The sequence below is a fragment of the Biomphalaria glabrata genome, chromosome 2, assembly GCF_947242115.1.
Source record: "Biomphalaria glabrata chromosome 2, xgBioGlab47.1, whole genome shotgun sequence".
Classification (NCBI taxonomy): domain Eukaryota; kingdom Metazoa; phylum Mollusca; class Gastropoda; family Planorbidae; genus Biomphalaria; species Biomphalaria glabrata.
The window spans coordinates 23,908,513-23,921,160 of record NC_074712.1 but is presented as its reverse complement, the minus strand read 5'-3'; the positions used below and the strand labels follow the sequence as shown (position 1 = coordinate 23,921,160).

Here is a 12,648-nt window from a genome sequence, read left to right as displayed (position 1 = left end):
TGTCTCAGCTGACTTAAGCTTGATAGAAAACTTACAATGCATGAGCACAATCAGGAAAGAAAGGCTTTGAAGAAAATTAAACTTGTACGGATATGAGCCAGAGCAAACGTGAGGTGCTTCTAACACTGTAACTGGGGCTTTCAGATCGCAATTACAAAAAGCTTACATTTGCAAATTTACTTTTTAACATTACTTTTCTATAACATCACTTTCATGCTATGAGCATGTTTAGTGTGCTCTTATCCAATGTCTTTTGTGGACCCATATCTGGAAGAAGGTTGCCGTGCGCTCAGCAAACACAACTCAGCTACAGTTGATAATTGAACTCGAGCCTCTTTGATATACAGCCAAGCGGTTTTTAGCCACCCAGACACTGATCCCAGACAGCCCTAGAATCACTGGACAGTCACAGAGTTTTATTTGCGACACCTTTAGGGAAGCGTGGTCGAGAGGCCAAGTGCGCTTGAACTTGGCTTGGCTTGGCTACCTAGAAAGGTGCTCGAGGTTCGACATCCGACTCGGGCAGAGTTGTGTTTACTGAGCGCCCAAAGGCAGCAAGGAAAACCAACTCCTAGATACCCCCTCCCCCCACTGGTCCACAAATGAGATTGGACCAAAAGCGCCCTGAGCATACTATAAGCATGAAGTAGCGCTATATAAAAGCTATAATAATGAAACCCAAAACAAGCTGCAGAAACAATGATGAGAGAAAGCAGTACGAAAACTAAAAAGTGATTCACGACAGCTTCTCGATATTTGAGTCACTCAGTGGAAGGAAACGTCAAGTTGAATTCGTTTTTAATGTATTCACGTATTTGAGCAATTCCACTGTGGCAGGAACTGGCTCGGCCCTAGCACGAGAGAGTGGCCAGACCTATTCATATTTGTATAGAGGTTTGGGGTATTACGCGCACAGCCCAGTTTCTTGCCAAAAGTGTAGTACTGAGCAGTACTACATGCTTTATGGCCAAAAAAGATTTCATCTCAAGATCTATTGTGTCCTATGAGCATATTCAATAAATATGTAAATGATATTGCTAAGAGAAAGGGATTTACATTTTATTTAGACATCATGAACACATTTGGACATCATGTAAAAATTGTGATATCAATACACACACTGGTGAATCGGCCACGTTCAGAGAAACATCAATATTATCAACAAGAATTCAAGCATGAATAGAAGGTAGGCCTTAACAATTAATGAATTTAAATATATTTAATTTAAATTACAATATCAGCTTCTTAATAGAGTTAGAGGTATAAGACTTTCTAGTATTTTTCATTCGGTGTTTCTTTAAAAAAAAATGTGAGTGTTTTTTAGATGTTTGAATTTGTGTATAAAAATAAACTAAGCACTCGATACATAACCAAAATAAACACTTCCATATGACGTAATTTATGTAATAAGTTGATGCTATTCCCTTGCAAATAACCGCAATTGCTTGTATGAAAAGACTTCTATGTCTTAAGCTTTACTTTAGTGACAAACCTGTGTAACGAAATCCATGAATGAATCCTCCAGCAGAGCGTTTGAAGTCTAAAGAGTGCGCCGCAGTTCCAGCAATAAATACTTCAGGTAAGTCAACCGACTCGTAGCTGTCAGTAATAGCTGGGTATTTTCTTGCTCGACCCCATGGTCTACTTAGAGATGATGGACTTTTGGAAACAAAATAGAGAAAGGTTAATGCCAAATTGTTTCTTTATTTTGAAAAAATACGTTTTTATGGTACATCTTGATTTGGAAAAAGTTTTTCGTAGGATGCTACTATGAAAAGAATGTTACTTAAAAGCATTTTATATAAATCAAAAACTGTATCGTGTCGACAACATTATGGAGGCTAGTGCGAGCATATTGATTATTTTTGAATGAAACACTTTCGCAAACACTTTTTTGACCTTTAAATATGAAAAACGTTTGATACTGCCATGGAACTATCCGGACAACGCTTTCAAAAATTTAGTTCTCCCCGCTTGCATGAGCAGTGGCGTAGGTAGGGTGGAAGAGGGGGGTCCAAATACTAAAGTCCCCCTCACATCACGCTTGACCTCTATCCAGGTGTTCTTAATATTTCATTGGCAAATGAGTGGGAAGAGCTAATCTTGACCGGATTTCACATTATCTGTCTTGAATTATCACATGATCTATCACATGCTGTTCATCCAATCCATACTTCCAGACATATAAGGCTCAAACATCTCCAATCGTGTCACATTTATTTAGAACGTTCAGGGGCGTTCATTTACAGACTCCATTATGTTTATCCTCCCCCCCCCCCATTTGTATTATGATCATTCCCCTAGTATTTATCTGATCTCATTGATCTGCCCCATTGTTTGTAAATGTTCATTAAACTAAATGACTCTCTGATTGACCTGCAGTGTTTGTAAGTGTTCACTGAACTAAGTGACTCTCTGATTGACCTGCAGTGTTTGTAAGTGTTCACTGAACTAAGTGACTCTCTGATTGACCTGCAGTGTTTGTAAGTGTTCATTGAACTAAGTGACTCTCTGATTGACCTGCAGTGTTTGTAAGTGTTCATTGAACTAAGTGACTCTCTGATTGACCTGCAGTGTTTGTAAGTGTTCATTGAGCTAAATGACTCTCTGATTGACCTGCAGTGTTTGTAAGTGTTCATTGAACTAAGTGACTCTCTGATTGACCTGCAGTGTTTGTAAGTGTTCATTGAACTAAATGACTCTCTGATTGACCTGCAGTGTTTGTAAGTGTTCATTGAACTAAATGACTCTCTGATTGACCTGCAGTGTTTGTAAGTTTTCATTGAACTAAATGACTCTCTGATTGACCTGCAGTGTTTGTAAGTGTTCATTGAACTAAATGACTCTCTGATTGACCTGCAGTGTTTGTAAGTGTTCATTGAACTAAATGACTCTCTGATTGACCTGCAGTGTTTGTAAGTGTTCATTGAACTAAGTGACTCTCTGATTGACCTGCAGTGTTTGTAAGTGTTCATTGAACTAAGTGACTCTCTGATTGACCTGCAGTGTTTGTAAGTGTTCATTGAGCTAAATGACTCTCTGATTGACCTGCAGTGTTTGTAAGTGTTCATTGAACTAAGTGACTCTCTGATTGACCTGCAGTGTTTGTAAGTGTTCATTGAGCTAAATGACTCTCTGATTGACCTGCAGTGTTTGTAAGTGTTCATTGAACTAAATGACTCTCTGATTGACTCGCAGTGTTTGTAAGTGTTCACTGAACTAAGTGACTCTCTGATTGACCTGCAGTGTTTGTAAGTGTTCATTGAACTAAGTGACTCTATGATTGACCCGCAGTGTTTGTAAGTGTTCACTGAACTAAGTGACTCTCTGATTGACCTGCAGTGTTTGTAAGTGTTCATTGAACTAAGTGACTCTCATTGACCTGCAGTGTTTGTAAGTGTTCATTGAACTAAGTGACTATCTGATTGACCTGCAGTGTTTGTAAGTGTTCATTGAACTAAGTGACTCTCTGATTGACCTGCAGTGTTTGTAAGTGTTCATTGAACTAAGTGACTCTCTGATTGACCTGCAGTGTTTGTAAGTGTTCATTGAACTAAATGACTCTCTGATTGACCTGCAGTGTTTGTAAGTGTTCATTGAACTAAGTGACTCTCTGATTGACCTGCAGTGTTTGTAAGTGTTCATTGAACTAAGTGACTCTCTGATTGACCTGCAGTGTTTGTAAGTGTTCATTGAACTAAGTGACTCTCTGATTGACCTGCAGTGTTTGTAAGTGTTCATTGAACTAAATGACTATCTGATTGACCTGCAGTGTTTGTAAGTGTTCATTGAACTAAATGACTCTCTGATTGATCTGCAGTGTTTGTAAGTGTTCATTGAACTAAGTGACTCTCTGATTGACGGCTTATGCCCGAGGAGAACACGATACCTTTTTATACATTGAATATATTTAGCTAGGTGTTTTATTTCAGCCTGATTGGGGACCCCGACTGGTTCCTGTTACGTGGAATTCCTGCCTGACGCAGATTCCCCACGGAATTTCTGACTGCTGCGGGATTCGAATCATCGATTCCTCCCTGCTACTACATCGGAATCCCCATTACCTTTCCTGGCTCATTACAAAGACTTTCAGAATTCCTGTTCCTGTTAAGCCCACCCTTAACTCCGTGGCTGGAGAAGGAACCTTGGCATCAGCAAACACTGAGTAATAAATCCTACATCTGAAGTCAATTCCCAGCACCCGCAGCCTGTCTAATCATCATTGATTTTGCCCCACTCCCACTCCCATTTCGATGACACCTACCAGCGGCCGGGCTACTCTCAATCCAACTCCAGTATTTCAGCTGGAGCTGGCACCTCCCAAGCTGTTGCTCATGCTAGCAGACTAAAACGGTCTGCAGCAATAAGGCAGAGGGATAAGCTCCTGAGACCATGACCGAAGCAAGGATTCTAAGAGCTAAGTTAATAGGGCATTTACACCTTTGTACACTATAAGTCTAGACTTAGATCTAGAAATTGAAATTATAACTAGACTAATTCTGAAATAGACCTAGAAATTATAGATTTAGAATCTAGAATGATTTAAATTAGAATATAAATCTACATTATTGTAAATAAGCAAGATCTAGTGTAAAAAAATCTAGATTAGATCAAAATCTAGCTATTATTTCTTTTTTAATACGAGAAAGCTGACGAGGTTTCATTCCATATGATGTTAAAGGAAAAAAATCTACTACGTCACAAGGCCTAGTTAGAATAAAAATTGTCTTTATCAATACGTGAAAGCTGACAAGTTTTAAAAAACATTGGTGCACCGAGTTCTTATAGTATGTCATATAAAGAATCCATTCCATATCACGTCAAAAGAAAAAAAAATCCTTATCGTCACACGCCTAGTTAGAATTAAAATATCCATATTAACACGTGAGTGAACGAGGGTTCATAGACATTGGTGCATTTAATTCTTATAGCATTTCATTTAAAGATATCTATATATCTATATATATCACGTTTTTGTGCGTTTTCTTTGTCAGTCTCTCTTTCCGTCACGATAAGTTTGAAAAAAAAAAGAGTAAAAGCTATTGAAAATCTGATTAATCTTTAATTTTCCTTCCAAAACATTGCAATAGTTTTAAGTATCTATAATAGATTGTTCCGAATGTTAATATATAGAGAGAGGGTGAAAAAGAGAAATCCCCAAAAATCTAATACGCTAATTAAATTTAGGGATGGTCTAGTATGAAAATTAGATGTACTTGTAAAGAAATTTTCATACTATGCTTTGATTTTAGGAAGTCGTTTACTTCAAAAATAATCCAGAACATAATATATAATTGGATTTTGTAACATTTTAGCTAAGAAAATTAAATGTAGTGTAAGACAGAAGTGCGATTTTTAATAAATACAGTTATAATGTTTTTCATAAAAATCCGGAACAACCGATTTTTGTAAATAAGTTTTTGTGAGGTGTTACCAAGAAAACTATTTGTTTTATTTATTAGAAGAGGGATTTCAAACAGTTAATTGAGATTTGGCGTTAGTAGAGTTTTCAAAAAAAATTCGGACGATTTGCGACGATTTTTAAGAAAATTAAAGTAATGTAGGTCTATTATTTTTTCAAAACAAGACCCGGAACATTCTTAACTGACAAAAAGTCTTTTCAGCAAGAAATTTAAATGTTAAAAATTCTAAAAAGTGACTTTCAATAATCGTTTCTAGTAAATTTCTTTTTTATTTTTAAATCCTAAAAAACGTCGATATTTAAAAAAAAAAATTGACATAAATTTGTTTTAAGATAAAAATACGGAACAATTTGATATCGATAATTAAACTATAGTGACATATTGTCAAATACAATAAGTGTAATATTAGTTAATTATGCGATTTCAAACAATCATATGAAACAATATCCGGAACAATTTTGTAGTTAACGAAATATTAGTCAGTACAGAGATTTTCATTTATCAATTATATGTTATTTACATTAAAAAATTGGAAGAACATATTATTGATCACGTGTTTTGCAACGTTTAAGCATGAAAATTAAATGTAATATAAGTTAGAAGAGCAAACAAACATTCGTTGGCATTGATTTGTTTTTCGCAAAAACATCCAAAACAATATATTATATATAATTAAAACTATTGCAATATTTTGGAAGGAACATTAAAGGTCAAATCAGATTTTTAATAGCTTTGATTGTTTTTTTTTATATGAACGTTACGGACAGACTGACCGACAGACAAAACGCGCAAAAATAATATCCTGATGGGGGCACTAAACAAAAAATAAAATCTGATTATTTAAAAATTTTGAGGGAACTAGTTTAGTACCATGACATGCCGCTGCGTTACGCTACTGCACGAAATTCGCTGCATAGAATGTCCATTGTAAAAAATGTGCGTGGTATTCACATACAAAATCCATTCTTAGCCTTTATAAACAAACATAAATGTTTTCTTTTAATTTTAGCAACTAGTTGACCAGAAAAAAAACTAAGTTAATTAATATTTATATTTGTTTAATCATTTCTTGTACATTTTATGAATATATTGATACTGAAAATACACAAAATATTGTCTTTCTTTGTTTACAATTTACATATTGTAACATTATCTTTTATGTATTGTTTTAGAATTAAAATTTAATAATAGCTTTTATGTAGCGCTACTTTCATGCTTATAGCTTGCTCAGAGCGCTATGGTCCAATTACATTTGTGGACCAGTGGGGGGGGGGAGGGGGTATCTGGGGAGAAGGTTTTCCGTGATGCCTTTAGGCGTTCAATAAGTACAACTCTGCTCGAGTCGGGTGTCGAACCTCGAGCTCCTTTCATATGTAGCCAAGCCATTCCAAGTTCAAGCATACTTAACCTCTCGACCACGCTTCCCAATTGGTGTATTTTTATGAAAAAATCGCTTGCATATTTAATTTTATAAACTAAACGGTTTGTTTTTTTAAAACAAAAAGTAGCCGTTGAACCTAAACTTTGCAGGCCGCATCGCATGGTGAGATAATATTTTTCATTTCTCTTCAAATTTTTTAGATTTGAATGTAACAGACGGACATTTTGCACAAACCTTATAGCGGCTATTTCCCCATACGGAGGCCGCTAAAATGTCTATCTATCAATGTGTCTATTAAAAAAACAACAACTGATTTTAACATTTTCGATGTTTACATCTTACAAAAAAGGTAAAGTTTTCTCTTTCGGACCTTGCGATCCATGGATGGGGCAGATGATGTTAAGGTAATTTGTTTTTGTGGCCAATGGTTAACAAGCAAGGTGGCATGTGGCCTTCAGAACGACCAACCACCCAACCTCACTTTAGTTGGGGAAAGTAAAGAAGGTTGGTTACAACTTAAGAACAATGATTAATTAATCCTTTGGAATAATCCCATCTTTTGACCGACTGTTATCTTTGGTTAAGTTTTTTTAAAATAGTAAGCAAAAAAAAAACGTACCTAAAAATAGAATCATCAAAGGTAAATCCTAAGCATCTGATGACTACATCGTATCCACCACGTAAAGCGAAATTGTCAGGTACGAACCGCTTTTTGTTCGTGTTTGATAAATACTGTAAAAAAAAATAATATAATAATACATAATAATAAATAGATTTCAATTACAAATAGACTTCTAGCATTACTAAAAAAAATGTTTACCATTTGGTACATGAATGTAACAAGAAAATTAAAAAAAAATAATAATAAAAAAATAAAACTTATATTAAGCGATAAATCAATAAGCTAGATGCATAGACATAAATAAATATAGACTGGCCGATTAAAGAGTTTTATGAAACGAAAATGTGTGACTTGCAATTTTGTGTACTTTATTATACAGCATTTATGAGCAGTATAAAAGTTAAGTATCCATATCTATTTCAGCCACACACCTATATATATTGTAAATAAGGAGGCAGTGTAGTTTTGTTTAATCACTAAGAATGAAGATCGTGCAATTTTTCATAACTCGGAAATCCGAATACAATAGATATACATGTTTTCAAGTTACATGAAGTTCCTTCCTTCGGCCACTCTATATTTATTTATGTCTATGTCAGTTGCTCGGCAATATATAATTCATGTATTTTAGTGTGACAAATCTATGACAGACAACTCAACGACTATATATAATTCATGTATTATAGTGTGACAAATCTATGACAGACAACTCAACGACTATATATAATTTATGTAATCTAGTGTGACAAATCTATGACAGACAACTCAACGACTATATATAATTTATGTAATCTAGTGTGACAAATCTATGACAGACAACTCAACGACTATATATAATTCATGTGTTCTAGTGTGACAAATCTATGACAGACAACTCAACGACTATATATAATTCATGTGTTCTAGTGTGACAAATCTATGACAGACAACTCAACGACTATATATAATTCATGTATTCTAGTGTGACAAATCTATGACAGACAACTCAACGACTATATATAATTCATGTATTCTAGTGTGACAAATCTATGACAGACAACTCAACGACTTTATATTGTTATGACTTTGTCATGCGCACCGCCATCCAAGATAGTGCAGAAAGAAGGTGCGCACTATCTGTGACTAAACAAGCCGGATGTTGACATTAGGAGAAAACGATTTCCGCCCAAGGAGAGAGCCAATATGGAGATGCTGTGCTCAAGGCAGATGCCCTTTGTGTTTGTCATGTCTCAGTGTAAATAAACGTCTATGTCCTCGTTGAGTTGCCTCACTTAAGTTATTACAATTGGTTGTCAGAAGTGGGATTATAGGCAACTCAACGAGAGGAGGTAGGATTTACAATGGCAGCTTTGAAACGATTAGACCAACTCTCGGTTAGAGAGCTTAGGAATGAACTTCGTAACCGATATGAGATAATTGGTGGTAGCAAGGAGGTGCTTACAGCTCGTCTCCGGCAAGCCCTAATTGATGAAGACGAAGATCCGGAGACCTACCTATTTGAAATTGAACCGGAGATTTATGAGCTTAATGGCAAGATAAATGAAGGTATTGATGCAATGTGTGAACAAATGAACAGTATGGGGAACAAGGTAGATAAAATGGTGTCTCAGCTGAAAGAAGGAGTAGACTCGTTGGTAAAGGAGCAGTTGCCTGTAGACTCGTTGGTAAAGGAGAAGTTGTCTGTAGACTCGTTGGTAAAGAAGTTGCGTGGTCAAGACTGTGTTTGCACAAACAGTGGTGACGGAGACGCTGGGGATTTGAGCGCCGTCTGTGTCTGTGTTGTGGGCAAGTCTTGTGGTTGTAACTTTCAAGACGAGAAACGTGATGACGATTGCTGTGATGATCTCAACGGGATGTACCGAGTCGAACGGAAAGAGACAAATGAAGAAACTGGGGACTGTTACGTGCCTGAAGCGTTTGTTCCTGTTGTACCTGTTACCAGTACCTTAACTGAAGTCTGTTACGTGCCTGAAGCGTTTGTTCCTGTTGTACTTGTTACCAGTACCTCAATGAGCCGGACAGATCAAGACAACGTTGGCTCTGCGTTCAAGCCTGTTGCTGTGGACTTTAAAGACCTCTGCCTATCTTCCGGTGCCTACGAAGGAAATTCGAAGCTCGACAACTGCATCCAGAAGTTTACCATGAATTATACGTGCGGCGCATCACACATAGAATTTAGATGCCAAGAAAACCACCAACAGGGCATATGTACTTCTACCATCATCATCGACATTGGCATAGATGAATGTCAATCGGACCACTCTAAATCTGAGCCGTCAAGAGGAAGACATTTTCCACTTGAAACTGAAGAGACCTGTATTCTGGACGTGAGACTGTTGTCTGAGGATGACTGCGGTGCATTGGACTTTGTTTGCAACGTGGCTGGATGTGAACCTGCAGCTCCCTTGAGAGGCGGCTGTCGGGAAGGTCTGCTGAGACAGCGTGTCCAATCAACGGCTGTGTTGAAGAAAACAGTGCTCGACCCTATCTCTTTGTGTGTCAAACGGCCACGTCATCGTCGCAACAACAGCCTGGTCAACTGGAGAAAGAGAAAGCGGCACTGGAGGAAAACAATGCGGATGGCTTCGTGGGGAACACGCTCCCTGCCGCCTGTGGCTCCCACTGATCGACCTCCACCTGAACTGTCAAACCTCAGCTGCACTGTTTCTTTTCGGGACGAAAAGTGCTAAGACGGGGGCAATGTTATGACTTTGTCATGCGCACCGCCATCCAAGATAGTGCAGAAAGAAGGTGCGCACTATCTGTGACTAAACAAGCCGGATGTTGACATTAGGAGAAAACGATTTCCGCCCAAGGAGAGAGCCAATATGGAGATGCTGTACTCAAGGCAGATGCCCCTTTGTGTTTGTCATGTCTCAGTGTAAATAAACGTCTATGTCCTCGTTGAGTTGCCTCACTTAAGTTATTACAATATAATTCATGTATTCTAGTGTGACAAATCTATGACAGACAACTCAACGACTATATATAATTCATGTGTTCTAGTGTGACAAATCTATGACAGACAACTCAACGACTATATATAATTCATGTACTATAGTGTGACAAATCTATGACAGACAACTCAACGACTATATATAATTCATGTATTCTAGTGTGATAATGTATGACAGACAACTCAACGACTATATATAATTCATGTATTATAGTGTGACAAATCTATGACAGACAACTCAACGACTATATATAATTCATGTACTATAGTGTGACAAATCTATGACAGACAACTCAACGACTATATATAATTCATGTATTATAGTGTGACAAATCTATGACAGACAACTCAACGACTATATATAATTCATGTATTATAGTATTACAAATCTATGACAGACAACTCAACGACTATATATAATTCATGTATTATAGTGTGACAAATCTATGACAGACAACTCAACGACAATGCGAAATCAATGCCACAGTTTTAATTAAAATTATAGCTTTTATATAGCTTTACTTTCATGCTTATAGCTCAGAGCGCTATATGGTCCAATCTTCTTTGTTGACTGGTGGGGGAAGGGGTATCTGGGAGAAGGTTTATCCGTGCTGCCTTTAGGCGCTCAGTAACAGTAAACACAACACACAACTCTGCTCCAGTCGGGTGTTGAACCTCGAGCCCCCTTCGTAGGTAGCCAAGCCAAGTTCAAGCATACTTAGCCTCTCGACCACGCATCCCACTATATCAGATTTAATATAAGATTAAACACATATACTATGGTTCATCTTGTAGAACACTTTGTCATGTGACTGTGGAGCCCCATTATGGAGGGACACTTTCGTCCACATATATCACTGGTATTAGAGGAGCCAGCCATTTTCGATTGACACGCTTTTTTTTTCTAGAGCTGAGGCCTATATTTTTCGCTCTACATGTCATTCTTAGTCATCATCTTTCAAAACTCCATTCCAATAAAAAGAAAACTAAAGCTACAATCACTCAATTTTATAAACGTAGCCAACAGGGTTTTTTCCTTAAAAAAGTAAAGAAAAACTAAACCTATATTTTAGCTATTAGTTTTTTTTTTCTGCCAGTTGTTGGAACCCGTTAGTAAAAAAATTCAAGCCACAAACTTAAAAAAAAACTAAAGAAAACTACAGTCATTTGAGGCTCAGCCGTACTCTTAATAATACATTTCACACATTGATTTATTTTTAACAAGTTACTTGGCTCCATTAAAAAGTGCAGTGATTAGCAGATTTGATATTGACATACAATTTGTCACTAGAAGAGTACCGTAGCAGGGCTATTGCGCTGTAAAAAACCTCTGAATATGCATATTTCAAAGTTTCAAACACAGACAATAATGCTCGAACTACGCTGGGGGGAGTTAACAGCACTTCCTTAAACTCCCTAGCTGCTCAGGGAGGGGTTACTAATGTTGTTCCTTTACCTCCAGAAAGATCTCATTCTAATGGACAAATGACATCAAAACAAACAACAGATTGGACTGGGTGTACTGAAAGAGAAATGCGTTCAATGTTTGCTAGAGTGTTTCAGTAGGAGGACATTAAGCCTACGTCCATCTTTTTTTATTTGTAGTCACCTATCAACAAATTCAATATGAGTATGACTAGTTCATCTCTACCTCGATTGATATACCCGCACAGCTAGACAGACGTCTGAGAAGCGTGACGTAGCCAGGGAGTAAAACATCTTAACCGTCTCAAAGGTCAAGATAAATGGCAGAAGAAAATCGTCAGAAAAAAAAGCAAGGCCAATGACACTAGCTTCAGCTGGAATAACCTGCCCAGTGTGCAGCCGAACATACCGGGCTCATCAAGGTCTCACCAGCCATGGGTTTACTTCTGAGAGATTTACATTAGTAAGTAGTTAAATATAACTTTACATATTTTACATTGACCATCCCACACACCACCTTTATAGTCGTTGGCCTTGTACACACACACACACACACACACACACACTCCTGTTACAGAGATTAGTTTGTGATAGGTTTATCTGTGAATAAAAACTGTTAAGCTTTAATTCATTAATTAGTAACAGAGTTGAACACAATGAGGTAACAATAAGGAACAAAGATACTAAGGAATATAGGTAGGTTATTATGCAGTTTTGAAAATGTTCAGTAACTCAAACTATTTACAAAACATCAGGCTCCTGTCGTATATAAAATTTTACTATCCCAACACATCCGGTTCCGTCCGGATATCAGAAAGCGCTATCCGGTGCACCCTTTAAG

The 12,648-nt window shown here is 37.1% G+C and overlaps 1 protein-coding gene across 1 annotated transcript in view; it reads right to left on the bottom strand.

Moving 5' to 3' along the window:
- LOC106058492 (FAD-dependent oxidoreductase domain-containing protein 2-like) overlaps nt 1-12,648 on the bottom strand; it is a 68,775-nt gene that overhangs the window by 13,484 nt on the left and 42,643 nt on the right. The window contains exons 8-9 of the mRNA XM_056019711.1: nt 7,424-7,536; nt 1,493-1,659 (exon numbers count right to left, since the gene is read on the bottom strand). Coding sequence (XP_055875686.1) covers nt 1,493-1,659; nt 7,424-7,536 — 280 coding nt within the window. The remainder of the gene's footprint in view (nt 1-1,492; nt 1,660-7,423; nt 7,537-12,648) is intronic.